This window comes from Dryas octopetala, chromosome 8 (assembly GCF_963921425.1).
Source record: "Dryas octopetala chromosome 8, drDryOcto1.1, whole genome shotgun sequence".
Taxonomy (NCBI): domain Eukaryota; kingdom Viridiplantae; phylum Streptophyta; class Magnoliopsida; order Rosales; family Rosaceae; genus Dryas; species Dryas octopetala.
In genome coordinates, this window is record NC_141373.1 from 12,959,695 (window position 1) to 12,980,429 (window position 20,735).

The 20,735-nt window shown below is 35.3% G+C and overlaps 1 protein-coding gene across 1 annotated transcript; it reads left to right on the top strand.

The window, feature by feature from the left end:
- Nucleotides 1–5,063: 5,063 nt before the first annotated feature.
- On the top strand, nucleotides 5,064–13,828 carry ABCG25 (ATP-binding cassette family G25). The gene is made up of 3 exons (XM_086253119.1): nucleotides 5,064–5,168; nucleotides 5,428–6,268; nucleotides 12,768–13,828. The coding sequence occupies exons 1-3, from the start codon at nucleotides 5,064–5,066 to the stop codon at nucleotides 13,826–13,828; spliced, it is 2,007 nt and encodes a 668-aa protein (XP_086109245.1).
- Nucleotides 13,829–20,735: the final 6,907 nt, after the last annotated feature.

A 20,735-nucleotide genomic window follows, 5' to 3' on the forward strand; every position in this document is an offset into this window, starting at 1 on the left:
TGCAAGGTTTCAAAGTTGGGGTACTAAATTGAAACAACATATAAAGTTGAGGTACTAAATTGTAATTTGCTCTAAACTTAAATATCAAAATTGAATCATATCTCTTTTTTTTCTTTTTTTTTTTATTTACTTGGAATATCATTTCCTAAAACCAAAACCAAATCTTCTAAAAGTAAATGAGTAAACCTTAGGCCCTAAAATAAAAAAAAACTAATGAACTAAAGTCTAATTGTGATTACTGAATTATATCGATGACTGCCACACGAGTGTATTGACTTCAACTGCGTATTTTTGACTCAAGCCATATACAAAACAAAAGTAGTCGTTGTTTAGAGGCTCACAAAATTTTTGGGCTATCTAAAATTAATTTGAATTTTTTATTTTTTTTGTTTATTTGATAGAGAAATCAAGCTCACAAATTTCCTTTTTTTTTTTTTGTTTTTTGTTTTTTTGTTTATGTTTTGAGTTCCAAAATTGAGATTTCTTTGATTTCTTATTTGAAAATCAAATTCAAGGCTTCGTGTATGATTTTTAGCCTTTCTTGGGTGAAAGTATGTGAAATTTATGAGTTTAGACAAGTTTTTAGTTATAATTTGAATCAAATTTGAGAAAAAAAATTAAAATTTGTCCTAATATTATTAACTATTTAAATTATAAGGAATCAATTGGCTATTTTCAAACTATAGGAATACAAAACAATTTTGGGTCAAAACAAATGGAAAAAAATTGCAGTTTACCCATTAGAGTATAATCGTGTTATATAATGATGGTAGTTAATGTAATTTCCTAGAATTACATTTGAGTTTATATGATTTGCATAAGTGGTACTTACTGGACCGCAATTCATTAAATAAAGTGGTTGGGCCGCATCAACCTTGCTAATAGGAAATTGGATGGAGCTCTGAGAACCCCTTCCTGATTTAACTGGATTTTGTGATACATCTTAACTCCTTAAAAAACACAAAAGAATTCATATCCGATGGAACTGAATCCGCCGTGAAGCGAACAAGTCAGTGGACTGCGCTGCTTCACTACTAAGACGGAGGTTGTACATAGACTGCTCTTTATGTTATTCTTTTTTATGAAATTTTATTGTTTTGGCCTTCTCTTTGCTTTTGTTCTTGGGCCCTTGTTTGGGCTTCTTTGGTGAAACTTTTTTCATACCAAAAAAAAAATAAAAGACCCGTAAACAAATAGACCTTAAATTTGTAAATCATTTATGGGTAAACTACATTTTAGTACCTTAAGTATACTTTATATTGTAAGTTGGTATCCTCAATTCAATTTTCAACAATCTCATATCTCATATTCATTTTTTTTGGCAATTACATACATCCGTTAAATCCTCTATTAAATGATGACACGATAATGATGTAGTGCACAACTAACGTGAATTAACTTCTTAAAAATAGACACATAGATTCATGATGCCACGTAGACAAATAAATGATATATTTTACAAAAACTTTTAATAATTTAAATAAACACGTGCGTTGTACATGACCCTTTTTTAAGGAGTTTTTTTTTTGTCTTTAGATGTCTAATTGGAAGTGCATTTGAAAGATTTTAATCGTAAAAAAGAGGTTGTATGTAAAAGAAGCAAATCGTCCTTATAACTAGAGTGCTGCTATTTGCACACCCTTTTTTTTCTTTTTGTACACCCTTTTTTTTTTATTTTTTCTCACTTCACACCCCACACTCTGCTCATAATTAAATTTTCTCACACACACACCCCTCTCAATTACTATAATATCCCAATTTTATCTATTTCAAAAAAGAAAAAAGAAAAAACACACCCAGCCCTCCCCCTCCCTCCCCCGACCACCTCCCAGGCAGCCCTCCCCTTCCCTTCACCCCACCCACCCAGCCAGCCAGCCCCTCCTCTCTCTCTCTCTCTCTCTCTCTCTCTCTCTCTCTCTCTCTCTCTCTCTCTCCCCTCCCCTCCGAACATCAACTTAAAAAAAAAATTGCAGGTTGGACTGGGCTTGAGCTTTCCTGTGGGTGTGGATGGCTAGGCGGTAAGAGGTGTTCTGGAGAGTGATGGCCGGCATCTGGGGAGTATTTTCCGACCGGTGGGGTGGCTAGTGGTGGCCGGAGGAGGGAGTGGTGGTGTCGGGATGGCTGTGTGCGCATGAAATTGCGTGCTGGCTGACGGTGGAGGCTGGGTTGGGGAGTAGGGGAAAAGAGAGGGGTCTTTTGGCTGGGTTATCGCCGCCTGGTTCGCCGGTGAATCTGCCTGACTGAGATTTGTAGAGAGAAAAAGTGAGGGGTTGGGGTTGGGTTTCGGGGAGAGAGAAAAGCTTAGGGGATGGGGGTGCGGTGGTCGGCGGGGTAAGAGGGAAGGAGAAAGAGTGGGGCGGGCCGGGGCTGGGGTGGTCAACGGGCCGAAGCTGGGGTGGTTGGCGGGTGGTTACTCACGGGGGTGGGGTGCTGTGACGAGGAAAAGGAGGAAGGAATGAGAGATAGAGGGATGAGGTTTTGGGTGATTTTTGTTATTTCACAAATTAAATTTTTGGGGTGTGCAAAAAGAAAAAAAAGGATGTGCAAATAGTAGCACTCTATAACTATTGCACTTCTAATACTCCCAAATACAATAAAAATCTTTCGAATACACTTCCTATTTGACATTAAAATCCCAAAAAACCCTTGAAAGTGGGTTAATTATGTGGTACAACACGTAATTATTTTTAACAATAAGTGTTATGGAATATGTCTGAAGTTTGACATTGTAAAAAATTTTAAATTAAGATGATAAATTGGTACAATTTTTTTGTTAGTAATGCAGTAAAATATGCCCTAAAATTTAAGCGGATAAAGTATCAAAAGGAAAAAAAAAAAAAATGGTGTCCTAAACTTGCAGCCCGGAAGGCCATTGAAGAGTTTTTGGATGATGCGGTCCAATAGCAAGCGAACAAATCCAGCTCCATACTTGCATATATTGTACCAAATCTTGGTGACCTACTAAAAACAAAACTTAGTGGGGGATTTTGATTTGGTCTCTGAGAAGGCATAAGCTAAGTTTGAAAAAGTGAGTGGGCATCACGTGCCACTAAGGGCTAGCTTGGTCGACACGTGTCCATTACCAAAGCTCGTTGGTGTCCCCCCCACAGGGGGGCCCCACACCCACTGAGAGGGGAAAGCAAGTGAAAGTCTAAGCAGCAGTACGTGTAGTGCGGTGAAGAAGAAGATGGTGAGACCATGACGTCTCTCTCTCTCTCTCTCTCTCTCTCTCTCTCTCTCTCTCTCTCTCTCTCTCTCTCTCTCTCTCTCTCTCTCCTAAAAGAGTAAAAGGCACCGCCCGAAAGCCCTCTATATATCCTGGTTATCCGGTGTGCTTTTTGGTGTGTAGTTGCGTAGCTCTTTGGTGTGTAGTTGCGTAGCTCTATTTGGTGTCCATGGTGTTAATTAATACCTAGCTACCATGCATTTTGAGGAATAGGATTCTCTACCAAGTTTTTTTTTCTATTGATTCTACATTCAAAATAATGCTTTTTAAACTTCATAAGTAGTAAAATTTTAATTATTTAGAATTTATACTGGAAATATAATTATAGAAAAGAAAATTAGGATGAGGATCTAAAATCCACATTTTCATGAAATATTTTTTGTTAAATAGTTTGTCAACATAAAATACTTATATTGTCAAATATATATTATGAATCTATATTATTGATTATGTTGATTTTTACTTGAACTTGTCATACACATGGATGAATCTGTCCACACTCATCATCAATTTTGAAGAACAAGATTTCATATTTTTAATATATAGCCCACAATACCACTCAAATAAATAAGCTCAAATATTATGTTTTTTTTTTTCTTTTGCCTTGTGCCTCAAAAGTTTAAAATGTCAGTGAATGAATTAACAATGTATATCAAACGAACACCTTCTCTTAAGCAAAATTGGGGGAGGTAGAATTCGAACCTAAGACGTACCTTATGCAAATAAATCTCTAATACTATATATGTTAGACAACCATTGTGTCCCCAAAAAACTTAAGATAGAATATTACATCCGTACCCTATAGTTCAATTGTGTTACTACACCCATTTCGTAGCTCCTCGCCGTCTCAACCGTACCCTATAGTTCTACCCTTTCTTTTTAACAGTTTACCCTCATTTATGTGTCAATTTATATTTTCGAAAGATTATCTAGTGTTTTAAAACCTTAACTCTGTGTTTGCTATTTTGTTGAATTTTTTCATCTTATTTATTGTTTGAAGTCGGCCCACTAAAAGAAGTTTTTGGATTCATCCCTGGTCATCCAGATCATTAATTTATAAAATGCAGATCGACAAGATAAACATTTTATGTTGAGACTATCTTGCATGGGAAAACATCACCCATTGACTTTAAACCTACAGATATATATATATATATGATTGTATAATGGCATGTATGTATCAATTAATGTGCATGGTTGTGGCATGACTTGTTTGCGAATCTATAGCCATCTGTATCTGATGAAGATATGTAGTTAATGAAAGGCATGCCCTGTAGTAAATGCTCCACTCTCTCTCTCTCTCTCTCTCTCTCTCTCTCTCTCTCTCTCTCTCTCTCTCTCTCTCTCTCTCTCTCTCTCTCTCTCATTCCAAAGCTCTTACTTTCTTCCTTCCAAATCCACTTTTTGAGGTATGAGAATGAATAAAAATAAGCATGAGTAATTGCTCTCCCATTTCCCTTCCTGATCTTAATTCCATGCATCTCTTTATTTCTACCTCTCTCTTACGTAGTTAAGTAAGATATATGGAAAAAGAATCAAAGAGCTAGAAAAAGATATTTGGGCCGGAGGGGACAGCTAGCTAACTAGCACTTCCCATGAATCGTTCCCCAAAAGCTGCCAACTGGTGCATGGCTTTGCCACGTACCACTTTTGCTGTAGGCATTTTACTTTGACGTGGCATGCACCCCCAACCCCCTTTGCTCAATATAAATACCCCTTCTCCTTCAACCCTTTTCTTTTCTCTCTTCATCAACCCCTCAAACCCAACACACACACTCTCTCTCCTTCTCTTACTATATTTCTCTCTCTAGGAGCTAGGAAACATAGCTTATAGTTAATGGCGGCAGAGTTCGGTGCTGGTGGAGAAACTCTCAATGGAGACTCCTCGACTCAGCGTGACTTGCCTTCTTTAATGTCTTCTTGTTATCCTATTACTCTCAAGGTACGTATAGATATCATATATGTATAATTAATTATTATTCCGGCGTCTAATTACGCATGCTAATGACAATTAACTATTAGTTTAGTAATATTTCGATTGAACTGCAATACTACTCTCCGTGCCTACACACAAGGCAGTTAGCCTATCAAATCAGATCACCTATATTTTTTAATAAGTCGTTCAAGTCAATCGGCCTCCTTACTCCGTTATTGACTCAGTTGACCATTTGGAAATTAATTAACTCTAATAATATATGCAGTTCGTGGACGTGTCTTACCGAGTAAAGATGGAGAACAAACACAAAGCTGGCAACTGTTTAAAACGACGCCGTAGTCATGACAGCACTACAGCATCATCCGCTCATCAAGAACGAACGATCCTGCACGGAATCACGGGCAAGGTGTCCCCGGGAGAAATCCTAGCCGTCCTCGGTCCGTCCGGGAGCGGGAAATCAACCCTCCTCAACGCACTTGCTGGAAGGCTTCACCGTAATGGCCATGATGGCTTTAGTGGAGCCGTCATGGCCAACGGCCGAAAGCTCAGCAAATCCGTGCTGAGACGGACGGGCTTCGTTGCCCAGGACGATGTGCTCTACCCACACCTCACAGTCCGCGAGACTCTTGTGTTCTGCTCCCTCCTCCGCCTGCCCCGAAGCCTCTCGGCCAAGGAGAAACTCTCCGTGGCCGAGTCGGTGATCTCGGAGCTGGGCCTACAAAAATGCGAGAACACCATCATAGGCAACAGCTTCGTACGCGGGGTGTCAGGCGGGGAGAGGAAGCGTGTGAGTATAGCTCACGAGATGCTGATCAACCCAAGCCTGCTGATTCTGGACGAGCCAACCTCAGGGTTGGACTCGACCGCGGCGCACCGGTTGGTGACCACGCTGGGGTCGCTGGCTCAGAAGGGGAAGAGCATCGTGACGTCGATGCACCAGCCGTCGAGCCGAGTGTTCCAGATGTTCGACTCGGTGCTGGTTTTGAGCGACGGTCGGAGCTTGTATTTTGGGAAGGGGAGTGAGGCCATGAGCTACTTTCGATCGGTTGGGTTCTCGCCATCTTTTCCTATGAACCCTGCGGACTTTCTGCTTGATCTCGCTAATGGTACGTAACCTTTTCATCATCATGCACTTTTTTTTTTTTTTTTTGAGTCGGTTTCATTTGGATTTACTCGGACAAGCAAATTTTGTTTTGTTTTCGATCTTTAATTAAGTAATTGATTAACCAAACCTTTAAACAACTAACTATTCTTCTACTAGTATCATAAAAGGTCGATCTCTAGTTCAAAATCAACGAAACTTTAATTAATCAATTTGGGTGACAACTTAGATTCCAAATTCTGCTATTTTGAACTACTCTAGCTAGCTCGATAGGTATACTTAGAGAGTTTAATTCTAGTAAGGACGGATGTCGATGAATGGTTTGACAAATTAGGTATTATTTTTTTTGTAAAGTTAGTGAGAATGAGAATAGTTTGGACACAAAAAGAAGTGGATATATATATATAGAGGCTGATAGGCGCGCAGGTGGTCCTCGTTAGGACTAAGGTGATGGATGACCCATAATACTACTATACACCATATGTGGCACACCCTTGGTAGCTATTACTTCTCCATACATGTATATATAACTATTATATATATATATATATATATATCATGGGTCGGGAGTGTTGAGTCTGTGTCCTATCGATAGTGCATTCATTATAATTCTACCACCAGTCGTAGCTAGCTAGTTAGAATTCTCTAATGTGCTGAATACTGAGTAAGTTAGAGTACGTCATCTCACAACCCTTATAAGTTAGAGTTGTCTCACATCCTGTATTAATTATGCATTACAGAAAATATAAGCTAGGGTGACTTTCGCATATATATATATATATATATATATAATGATCCTTAATGTACTGATTTTGACGTCTCTCGTAATCTATATACTTGAGCTTTTTGTTATTTAAAAGTTAACTAAAGAAAAGAAAAATTTAGCAATATATATATATAGAGAGCATATATAGAGCGGCAATTGTGCAATGGTGCATATATATGCCCTTCTGTTAAGTTGGTAGGGGTGGTCATTATTGATCAGTATTTTATGATGAACAATACTTGGGTCACCCCTTGGGGGTACCTCAAGGTCACCCCATCTTTCCAAATTCTGATTTCGACAATGTCAGCTTATAATCGGAACCGTTCACTTTTTAGATAACATATTAAAGATCATCTCTGTAAAAAATCAAATCAATCGAAAATCGTTTGATTATATAATTATTGTCAATTAAATAGAAAAAATAGATGATTTTCAATTAAAGAGTGATTTTTTTACCAAACCGTTGATTTTTTTTATTTAATCAACAACAGTTATATAACCAAACGATTTTCGATTGAGTTAATTTTTTGTGGAGAAGATCTATAATAGATTATTTAAAAAGTGAACGGTTCCGATTATGCGTCGACATGCATTACCGAAATCAGAATTTGAAGGGATGAGGTGACCTTGAGGTACCCCCTAAGGGGTGACCCAAGTATTGTTCTTTTATGATGGTATTATTTTTCAAGTGAGATGGGTTATTAAGTTTTATTTTTTAGATAAAGCGAGACTGTGTTAAAGGCAAGGAGTTCTAGGTTTTTCTTTTCTATTTTTTTATTTATAAAAGAGTGAATATCATGATCATATTGTTTGATCACAGTATAGCTGATCAATGATCATCATGATGTTAAGTGATATGCGTGTACGTCACATTATGTCTGAATCGATATGATCAGGCACCCGCACTATAAACTACCCCTCTCTAAATGCTCCAGCAGCATTCAGCTGACACCAAATATGTTGTCATTATGCACTCATATGAATCACTAGCTGGTTGGAGAAATAAGATCTGTGCGAGAAATAGAAGAGGAAGAGGAGGACAAGGTAAACTTTTGAAATAAGAGGTTTTTTATTGTAAATCTAATTTTTTTTTTTTTTTTATAAAAAAGTTTTAATTAATAGTGACATATTGGCTATGTTATGAGGACTGTCCTCAATTTATATATATATTAAATTTGAATCTTAAATGAGGTAGAAATTTTTATGGATTGATATATATTTGGGTCTATATTGAAGCTCACTAATTTCCAATAAGTAAAATATTAATTTAGTATAGAAATTTAGGAGCTTTATTAACTTTTTTTAATAAAATAGATCTATGGTTGAATCAATTATATTTTGGTGCTCTTCACGTGTCTCTTTTCCTTAAATAGAGGATCCTTCTAAATTGAGTATTGACTCATGCACTCTTTCTCTCTCATCTTTTGATATTTTTTTCTTATTTAAAAAACTTAAAACCACATACTTAATGCTTTGACTAGCTTTTGAGTAGTGCTTGAAAAAATATTCTATAATATTCTTCCCTTATTCAACGTTCACCGCCCACTTTGGAATTTAGGTTAAGTTAATTATAGACATGCATCGTCGCAGCTAATATAGACATGTACCTTGTGTATAATAATAAGATAGATTATGAGTCATGGAATGTAAAATGAAAAGAACTATTGAAAGCATAGGTGGACAGAGATACATAATGAGAAGAAACATATAATATATTAAAAGCATTCACGAATGTGCATATATTAACCTCAAGATACATATAAAAAAAAATGAGTCTCTTGACAAAAACAAAAGAAAAGAATATAATTTACATAGTTTTCATTAATTAGTTAAATAGTTTTTGATTTGTCTAGATTTTTTTTTTTCAGTGATATATGATTTTTGAATAGAGATTTAAAAAAAAAAAAAAGGGTAGTTGACCCAATTAGGTGTTCTTATTTAAGGGATAGAAGCTCTCTAGTACATATGTATGTATGTATATATATTTATGTAGAGCATGATGATAGGATAAGATGGATATATGTGTCCTCCGATCCACTTTATAAGTTAGCACTAGCATGATTATGAGTCCACGACAATTCGTGCAAGGTACGTACGATCCACTCTAGTGTAGGAAATAGACTATCAATATATATATAAGTGATTTCAGAATGTGGGGCTTAGGCTATCCTTTAGTGTGGAGCAGCACTTACAATTAATTTCCAAAGGTCTCCATTAATTGATGGATTATTGACCACGAATATATTCCCTATTTAGTAGAAAACATTGAGAAAGAGATGTTTAGTATGGACAGTGTATTCAGCCAACAAATAATATAGTATGGGCGGTGGATCCAGCCCACTATATATCGCTCATCATATCATATCCTTTTTTTCTACAGGGATTCAATGATCTTATGGGCTATATGGACCGTCCACTACTCAATCACAATACTCAATAATGAATGCATATATAACTAAATATATTGGTGTTCCAATCAATTAAGTGGACCTATATGGTAGCGACATGTAACATGTTATGTTGCTCATAAAATTGCAAGTTTCTTCATCTGGAGGAAAATTTTTCTGCTCAAAAGAAAAATCCGACTATTGTTTTCATAGTGCAAAAGTCTTAAAATTAAGGTTGTTGAGAGAGACAGAGATTATTAAAGGTTTTTTTTTTTTTTTTTTTTTAAGGTATTATTAAGGTTGTTTGAGGACATAGGATGTATAGTAAGTGATGGAAGGATATTATCTAACAAAATAGAGCTCTCTAATTATGTTTTCTCTGTTGACATTATATAGACTTGTGAACAAAAGTGCAAAACAATGTCGTTTTAAAGTTTTGAGTTAAACATTTTGAGTTTAGGATCTAATATTTACAATTTATATCAGAAAAATATAATTAAACAATTCCACGTACACATAAAATATAAATAGAGGATTCATACGCTTTCCTTAATGGCTTAAAACTTTTTAGGTTGATTGGTCGACTAATATGACGAGTTGGGGTAATCTTAATTAGAACCTCTAATCCTTTCCGCTCTTCTTCGATCACTTATTTGTTAATCAATTTGCAAGCAATTATTAAAGTTGCTATTATATTAATTGTTAGTGCTTTAAAGAGAATAAGGGTGGGGTTTGTCACACAACTAACTCTACAATTAAATAATGCACAAAACAAGTGTATTAGAACAAGTGCTCTTTGACCAGCAAGCTAGGACTCTTTATATCCCTTTGAGTACTCTTGTGTAAGGCAGAACATACCCAATTAATTAGAGCATTAAACAAACTTGGAGGGGCTTGATGTATCTTGTCCCTCCACTTTTCTTTTTATCTACTCGTAGACACCATGATATTGATATTGTGGACTAAATTGAGGTTGAGAAGTCGCTGACGACATTGATAGCGTGAGAAACCATATATAGACCATCGATCAATTAGTTAAGTATATAAACATTTGGAAGTTGGAGCATCGCATCATTGTCTCTTTGCATATATTGGTGGATATTTATCTATCTATTTATTGGCCGTACGGCACACACACATTTCTCTTTAGAAAAAGTGGTAACAAGAATAACATGATGATATATACCAGCCAATCGATTTTCAAGTTTATGGTACTATATCTAGCTCTTTTTCGGCTGTATCGGATCGGAACAGTGTTTTGTCTAGCTCAAGTGACATTGACTTAGGATGAGAAAGTGATAGGTTTTAAGTTCAAATACAATCCCAAGTGTTAAGTGTGATTAAAAAAATAAAATAGAGACCCTTATAGACTAATCTCTTCTTTCTCGATTAAACTAAATTATATATCTTTCCAGAATACATATTTTGAAATTCTTGTTACGAAGGTAGTATTATAACTTGAATTTTTATTTTGATGGATATGAGATTGAGAATATTATAGTAACATACTATATGTCATTGTCTGATAACATGACGTACAAAATTAGAATTATTTGATAAGAGAAGTTTACTTATAATTGACTAGCATAGACTAGCTTTTTTTGACCAAAAAAAAACAGCATAGACTAGCTTTTACCTTTGAAAATTATTGAATTAGTATTTAGAAAGTGGACACGTAACTCCGTCCTATAACATCATTACAAATGTTTGACTTCAATTGGCCTCAGGTGCATTCATCTGGCCACAGATCAACACTTGAAAGTGTTTTTCTTGGTCACTGTCTTTACGTACCTTTTTCGTCCCTCAAATTCTCATCCAACCTTTTTTCTAAAAATCTTAAACTTAGGATATATGAAAGAGCAACACGTGTTAATTAATTGGTAGCATTCTTATCACCAAGTCTAACCTTTTTGGTTTGAAAATGATGAAAAAGTTTTAAAAAGGGTAAAATATTTGATATAAATATCTCGAAGAAATGAAATTGGAGAGTGGGTGGTGACCTCTCATTTAGTGGCAGCACCAACATGAGTGGGCTCTCACCTTACCACCAATACCGGTCAGCTTTATTTGCTAGCTAGCTTATTTGGGTCTGTTATTATTTGCTTGCACATGTCACTTTGATGTTTTACACCATTAAATTATATTAATCAAATAATATTTGTTTAGTCATTTTGCATTTAATCATATTCATTTCCTTTTTCTTAAAAAAAATTAAAATCTTTAAATATTTGAGTAGTTTTTTCCCCCAATATCCTACTCAATGGACCAATGTGTTTTGATCAGCATCTTCTTTTTCAAAATTGCAAGGTTATTCTTTAGTTGAATTTAATTAGAAAAAAAAAATCTCTTTAGATATTAGCTAGATTATCTTGCATATGGAAAGAGGGCAAAATAAGTATAATAAGTGATAAATTAAACGTCAGGAAACTTTGCTATCTTTTTTTTTTTTTTGGCCACAGGAAACTTTACTATGTTTACTTTGCTTTTGGATGCAAAACAGCCCCACTGGATAGAGCATTATGCCTCCAATGACTAACTTAATTCCTCTTTGGAAAATATTTTTCCCGAAATTCTAGACGTACTCTTTCCAAGATGACATAAGTAGTATACATAATAAAAAACTTCTCTTATAACGATGTGCTTATTTTAAACAAAATAAAAATCAGATTGTGAGTTCATCTTCGGAATTGATATAATAATTTGAACCATTTACTTTTGTAGGTTGTTTCTTTTTAAAAAATGAGATGTTATTTACACTTCAAAATAACCACTTGCACTCCTCTTGTGTGAGTAATGAGTATATCAAGGAATGTGAGAGGAAAAGTTTGGAGTGCATTTTTTATTTTCCAATTCCTAATTGGTATAAAAACTTAACACAATCTATATGTTTATTCATTTAATTATCATTAAATAGATGGATGAAATGACACAAACTATACCATATTAAGGAACCAGAGATTTCATTTATTTTACTATAATATTTGTGATGCTCCAGTTAATGTATTATGTCATCTTCAGCTTTCTAGTAATTAACCTTGGAAGTGAATTAAACTTCCACAGGAAAGTTCCACAGCTTCGATCAGTTCTAGAACATGTTTCAAAGAACACAAAAGAGATTAAAGTCAAGATTATAATCTGAATGTCGTTTTTGCAATCTCAACCCTATAGCATAACAAGTTAGTTAGCTATGACTTGTAATTAATTTTTTCCCATATATACCTATTGTGAAATTTTGTCCATTATTTGTACAATTTCATCAAGTAATTTTTTCGTTTTCTATAGTCTGGATTTTGTCCAATATTAGTTTAACCCATGCAAAGTAATATTGGTTGTACTATATATGCATGCAGGAGTTTGCCAACTCAATGGTGTAAGCGAATTAAGAGATAAGCCCAACATAAAAGAAATCCTTGTTTCCTCATACAATACCTTGTTAGCTCCCAAGGTAAAAGCTGATTGCTTGGACAGTAGTACTAGTACTAATGCCAATGTCTCAACCAAAGACAACAGCCAGTCATCTCAACAATGCAGAACTAGTTATAGCAGAATGGGGGTTTCTTGGTGTAACCAATTCAGCATTTTGCTACAAAGAAGCCTCAAGGAACGAAAACACGAATCCTTCAACTCACTCCGAGTCTTCCAAGTAGTCGCCGGAGCTTTGCTAGCCGGTCTAATGTGGTGGCAATCGGATTATCTAGACGTCCAGGATCGTCTAGGCCTTCTCTTCTTCATCTCCATCTTTTGGGGAGTCCTACCATCTTTCAACTCCGTCTTCGCCTTTCCCCAAGAACGCGCCATCTTGATTAAAGAACGCGCGTCCGGTATGTATACTCTCTCTTCCTATTTCATGGCTCGAATGGTGGGAGACTTGCCCATGGAACTCATTCTCCCCACAATTTTTCTCTCCATGGTGTATTGGATGGCCGGATTGAAACCCGACTTGGTTGCTTTTCTTTTGACATTATTGGTTCTGCTCGGATACGTGCTTGTGTCTCAAGGCCTCGGCCTTGCTTTAGGCGCAGCGATCATGGATGCCAAACAAGCCTCCACGATAGCAACCGTGACAATGCTAGCTTTCGTGTTGACTGGAGGATATTACGTGCATAAGGTACCGTCTTGTTTGGCTTGGATCAAGTATGTTTCTACCACATATTACAGTTATAAGCTTCTGATCAATGTTCAGTATGGTGAAGGGGCGAAAATTTCGTCTCTGTTGGGTTGTTCATCACATCAACATCATCATCATCATCATCATCATCATCATCATCATGACGATGTAGCAAGCTGCAAGTTTATTGAACAAGATGTTGGAGGGCAAATTAAGCCTGTGGTGAGCATTTGTGTCATGCTGTTTATGTTTTTTGCATATAGATTATTGGCATATCTTGCATTGAGGCGCATTAAAGCCTGAAATAATTCTACATTACATGCATATTATGGGTTACTTGTTCTTCGAAGAAGGAGTTCTTAATTGTAATTCGATCTCAAAAGGATGGATCGATATATTTTTTTTTCTTTCTTTTTCTCTATGTGCTTGTTGTACAAGCTGATAATATAGCTAATATATATGTTAGCAGTACTGTTGTCTTGTATTTCAGTTTGATTCGTACTAACTGTAATTGAAGGATAAAAGAAGGGCGATTTTGCCGGAGTAAATGTAAATAACGAAAACATCAAATCGTTCAATGTTATGGAAATGCAAAATTGCACATTGATCATTATTAGTATATATTGCTTCTTATCTTACATTTATACGAAGAAAATGTCATACAAGCTTCTTCTTTTTCTTGGTACATAGCTAGCTAGTACAGTTACATGTACATAAACAAGCATATATGACATACATGGTACACATTAGGGTTCGGAATCACCTAGTGAAAAAACTCAAATTTATAGGGTGACTTCTTGTACCCATTTGGGTTTGAACACATTCCGGTTTGATTGACATGTTACGTAGCAGTGGCAGAGACAGGGTGGGGTTTTTGGGGTCACACGACCCAAATAAACTGGTTTTCTCCCTCATACTTTTACCCCATTATTTCATTTCCCTTTTTGAAGTTTGGGGTAGGGGTGGGCATTAAGATCGAAAATACCGAAACCATACTGTTTCGTGCCATTCCGTATTATTTGGTCTCATCCCGTTTTTTTTTTTTTCAATCTCGTACCGTACCGATCTCAAACAGGATGGGATCGGTCATGAATGTTCAATATCAGGATGGTCCCATCCCGTACCGATTAATTGTAATTTAATGGGCCCAAATATCATTAAGCCCAATTTATTTTTTAACTTGGATTTAGAAGATGAACCTTGTCTTGAAAAACTTGAATTTTATGAAATGTTGAAGCATGTAAGGTTTTGTTTATTATCTTAAATTTTACTTGGTTTGCTTTGTAAGTTTATATTTGTTTTGTAAGTTTCATGGACTAAGTTACTAATTGCTATGAATTATTTTGTGTAGAATATGCAAGTAATACTATTGATGCCACTTGTAGTTTGAAGAGTTCAAATCCAAAAGCAAAGGGAAAGTAAATTGGATTTCAATTACTTATGAGTTTGAAATGTAATAAGCCATAAGGCTTAATTCTAATTTCTGAGTTTGAAGTGTAATAAGCCATAAAATTTAATTATGTTTGTTGTGTTTGTGATGTAATAAGCCATATGCTTAATTATGTTTTTCCGTTTTTTTTTTTTTTAGTTTGGGATGTAATAAGTCATAAGGCTTAATTATGTTTTTTAGTTTGAATTTGATAAATAAGCCATGAGCTAGGCTTAATTGTGATTTACTGATTTATGAGTTTATGTTTGAACTTTGAAACTTTGAATATTTGAATTGTTGAAGGTTATGTTGTATTGTTGTTTATTTGAATTTTGAATTGTTGAATAATTGAATTGTTGAAGTCTTGAAGATGAATTTTCAATCTTGAATAAAAACAGGTTATTATTTGAATTCTTGTTCCGTTTGCATAGTTGAATAAAAATATGTTATGTTTACAGGTTATTATTTGAAGATGAATCTTAAATAAAAATTGAATAATTAAATTTTTATTATTTTTTAGTCTAGGATCGGGATGGTACCGAACCCGTACCGAACCAGTTTGGTACGGGACGAGATGGTACCATAATCTCAAAACCTCCATCCCGTCCCGTACCGATCCCAAACTCAAATCATGAGATAGGAACGAGATGAGGTAAGTCCCGTCCCCCCATCCCGTGCCCACCCCTAGTTTGGGGTACGGTGAAGTAAAAATCTTGAGTTACATATGCTAAATGGGACTCCCAATGGACAAAACACAAGAATGAAAAAAAGTTCACATGAAGACAAAATGACAAGGACAAGTACTTCAATTATCTGGGAGTATAGGTTGTAGAGGTTGGACTAAAAATGAAAGTGAACCACTCCACTTTTCCTTTGCTGCCACATAATAGTCACTGTATACATGGTAATTTTTCTTCCTAAGCTTTATATTAAGCTTGAATTCATATGCAGGCTCTGATTTTTCTTCCTAAGCTAATATATTCAGCTTGGGTTACAGACTGCTAGACAGTTCAACGTTTTGATTCTTGGGCAGCAATATTGTCAAAATTACTTCTGTAGTTCTGTTTTAAGTATCTGTCAATGAAAGTACTGTAACCATGTCCCCATCAAGAAAAAGTTCTGGCTCCGTTAAGAAACCTTTAAATTTCAAGAAACTTAATTAGTAAATACAAGATATGATTACTAGTAAAAATATATAGGACAAGGAGAAATTATAGGCTTGCCCTTGGGTAAGGTTGTGAGATAACAACATGGGCCACACATAGTGCAGCCCATGCCGCATTACCACCAGAACGTCCTCCTCTGCCTAGCCTAAGAGGGCCAGGCTTGCTGCAGCAACCCAATGGCTCTCGGCTGGGTTTGGTTTTGAACTTTTGGCCCCATCTTTTTTATTCTTTTCCTCCCTAATTTTTATTTCTTCTCTCAAATTAATTTCTTCCAATATATCTCATAAATTATTGAACAACTTAATTTATGCAAGGACAATAATTGTTGCGGCAAATTACTAGAGTTCACCTCCAAGGTGAAGTCACCATCTGCGGAGATGGTGACACCATAAAGAGTGTCCTACCGAGCAAGCGAGAACTCAGTTCTTAGTACTTAACAAGACCAAGTGGGAAAAATTCAGAAAATTTGGCACAAATTGTGTTACCTCTTGCTCCACCACAACATTTTCTGTTGGGAACTTCATGCTTCACCAACATAAATTTTAAAATCAGTCAATTGCAGTAAAACTTATGCAAACACGTATTCTAGAGGGGTCATGGATTGAAAAATGACTATAAGATTGTATACCGATGAATTTTCAGCAGTTATCAACTCAGTCTCAAGTAGAAGGTTGTGTAAAAATAAGGTGTCCATTGCCAATAAGCAATGTAATGCCAACCAACAAGTGACCCAAATCTTTGTCCGATGGTGTACACTAGGCTTTGTTTGGGCTGTTGGACAGGTCTGGACAACACTAATTAGTAAAAATATTAGTATGAGATAGTTTTTTTGGTGGAGGAAGAAGATGTAGAGATGGTCAAATGTTAGGGAAAGTGTTCATTGGAGATGCATCTGGTAGAAATCATTTGGCAAGACTCCTAAGTTTTGAGAGCAACAAGTCAAAAGAAAAATTGACTTCCCTATCTAGCTCAGTACATTTCACAGATGAACCCTGAGCATAAGAACATATTTTACTTTACCGGAACCAGAAAGGGGCAATTGGAGGAATTTTCATTCATGCAGGTTAAGAAGGAAAATTGTGAGATTATTTTGCTTACAGATTCAGTTGAAATTTCTCAATTAGCTGATGGAAAATGGAGAGTTAATTGGTTGCCTTAGTGTATTTGCAGATGGAAAATTGATTGGAATGGCATTCCAAGTTTCCATTTCAATTGTTGACCACACTTTTAGGCTTGAGAAGAAGGCAACCTATGAGGATGTCAAAGCTACTATGAGAGAGGAGTTTCTCACTTTGATGATTTGGCTCATGGGAAGGGAGTCTACGTTGTTGAATTCAAGTATGAATGTGAAATGGCTTCTGACAACAAGCTTTGGGAAGAGTTTTGAGTCTGTAGGCAGTTTTTCTGCACCCAAGGTTAAACGGGAGGGACTCTTTGCAATCCAAGGCTCTAACCAGAAAGAATAATTTTCCAGCATGCAATTGAGTTCTTGTCTTTAAAAGGTCATTGATTTCTCAAAATAAGTTCAGAGTTACCTCCAAGGTACTACCCTGCTCCAAATCCTTCAATATCTAATCCTTGTAAGTGTACACACGTACTCATTTATAATTTGGTGTTGCAAATTCATAATCGTGAGCCATACCATTTTTTTAACTGGGGTTAAGCCATATGCCATGACCTGTAATAATACTCTGAACTATTGGTTGAGTTGGAAACTCTTGTTATCTGCAACTTGGGCTTTGACACCTTTAATTGATTATAATGTTCTTTATGTTATGGAGAGGAGAAGTCCAGGATAAAGATGATAATTTCGATCTGTTGTGATGGAGCATTGAGACAGATGCAGAGAGTCGAACTGGTAATGAATGGAGTTTCTGCAAACAGAAGCTTATTGAGGGTAAAGTGGGTGTCATTGTGAACAAGGTTTCCCTTTACAAACACATAGCTAATTTTGTTGGAAGCAATGCATTGGTGTTGCCTGCACTTGCATTCCTTGTCGTGTTTGGAATTAATTGAGACAAAGAATAACATGGAGACTTAGAATCTAGTTTATTTAATAAGTTTTTCTTAAATTAAAACCGGTAGTAATTTATAGTTTTTAATTAACTCTTTTTATTTTTCTTTTTACTCTACACCCTAGGAGAAAAAAATACCCTTCTAATATTGCAGAAAATACCCTTCAAATCGGAAAAGGACTTTATTATGAATTAAAATGATTTTCTTATAAATTAAAATGACTTTATTATGAATTAAAATGATTTTCTTATAAATTATTATGAATTAAAGGATTTTTTTTTATAAATTTTAAAACACTCCCGATTTCTAAAGGATCTAAGCCTAATTATCTCTTAATAATATTGCAAAAATTTATAATTCTCTATGTTGGACTGGAGCATTTTTTCTTCCTTTTCAAGGAAGTATATATTGAAGATGGGTATTGTTTGCTATTTTTCGGCTGGGCGGCCAAGAGCAAAACTTTTGGTCCGTTTTAGTGTTTGATGCAAGGCGTGTTGGCTTGACCGGAAAGTGCTTATATTCCCACCCTTGGTCCTATTTCTTTACTTACCTTATTTTTACACCTACCATTAAATTTGAAAAAGATAATAATATAAAAACACTCTCCCTACCTCTCATTATTTCTATAAAACCATTTGATATACCAACTCAAACACCTATTTACTGCACACTCTTCTCACCCCCCTTAACTATCATCTCACTCACCCATATTTTTTCATAATTCTTTTATTTCATAAACCCTAATTCTACTTTATCACCAAAACTTAAAATCGATGATACTATTTGGTTGATACTCATACATCTATTAAAATACATGATTATTCTATACCATAAACCCTTTTTATTTATATATTTATTTATAGTTTTAGATCAAGAATTCATTATATATTAGAATTAATGTTTCTTTTGATTTAAAATTGAATATTAATCTTAAGAATATATTTAATTTGAAATTTAGGAATGAATTATAGGATGGTCCAGATGGGTACAAGATTCTTTTTCTTATATTTGGAAAAGGCGAGGCTATTTCGACCACCTTCCATTGCTGAGTTGACCACCCAAATATATTTTGGACAAATTTTTTCTATTTTACCCTTTCTTGCAAAAAATTATAGAATCACTTAGACCCATTCGGAAGCATGCCACCGAAACATACTAAGGAGTTCGACAGCTTACGGTCGAATATAATGACAATGTTCGGCATAATACTGTCGAATGCTTTTTTCATTTATATTCGGTGGTTACTTACCGAAAACTTCATCAATGTTTGGCAGTTAGATACCAAATAACCACAAACATTTCGACAAACAAGTGTCAAATGACCCGACGAATAAAATTAGAATTTTTTATTTTAAGGGTAAAATTGAAATTTAAAAATAGGGTGGTCAACTCAGTAATTTAGAGTGGTCATAATAGCCTGGGCCTTTGGAAAAAAAATAGGTAAGTGGAATGATAGTTAAGGGGGGTGGAAAAAGTGTTTAGTGGGTGAGCGTTTGAGTTGCTATATCAAATTGTATTATAGGAATAATGGGAAGTGTGAAGAATGTTTTTATATTTTTTTCAAATTTAATGGTGAATGAAAAAATAAAGTGGGTAGAGAAATAGGTGGGTGGGGAAATAGGTGGGTGGAAATATAAGCACTCCTCTCTTTATTCCTACGGAAGAAGCTGTCTCAACAATTGGGGGGGACATAACACATAGGTTACTATACGTTGAGCCAAATTTACCGATCGACTTACAATTCGCTTATTAGTGGGAAGTGTAAGGCAGGAAGACTTGAGGAAGCATTTGGGTTCTTTGATAAGGCCTTCCACTATGGTTAACAGGAAAGTGTAGTCTATACCCAATGATATATTCAATATTAGTCTTATTTTGAAATTCTCATTAAAATATTAACAATGATATAATTTTCATAAATATTAAAATTTATAAATTATAACTTAACGATTACTTAATCAATTTTAAGAAATTTTTACTTTGGTACAAAAGTCTAATATCCAAATTTAAGTCTCAGCAGCATTGGTGTTGCAAAAACTAATACCCAAAATTTGACCACTATTTGAAGCTCAAAAATAGGTTTGGACATCAAATTTTGGCTCTCGCTTTGACTAATGACACCTTGGTTAATGGTTATTCAAATAAAGGTCATTTAAACAAGGTTTTCAGTTATAGGGATGAGATGGTGAAAAAGGGTATGATACATTGATACTAACTGTGTGAACTTACAATTTGTTCAGCATTGTTTGTGGAAGACATGATAGCCGAAGCAAAGGGATAGAAAAGAAAGGTTTCTGATGCCATTATAAATGATATCCTAATAAATGGCTATTGCAAATGTGGAACTGCAAGGGGAGCCTTTGACGTTCAGGATGAGATGTCGTGTAAAGGGGCAATGCCTTCCAAGAATCTTGCTGCTATTAGGTTACTACTATTTAATGTCTTGTGCTACTGTCTTAAGTTATTAATGGGCTGCATATATCCATATATGTCGCATCAACGGATAGCTCTTGGTTATATAAGACAATAAGGTATGAATGAATCAATTTATTTCTCTTAAATTTCCTTTCTTTGCAATGTCATTTCCTTCCTCTAAAGAAGG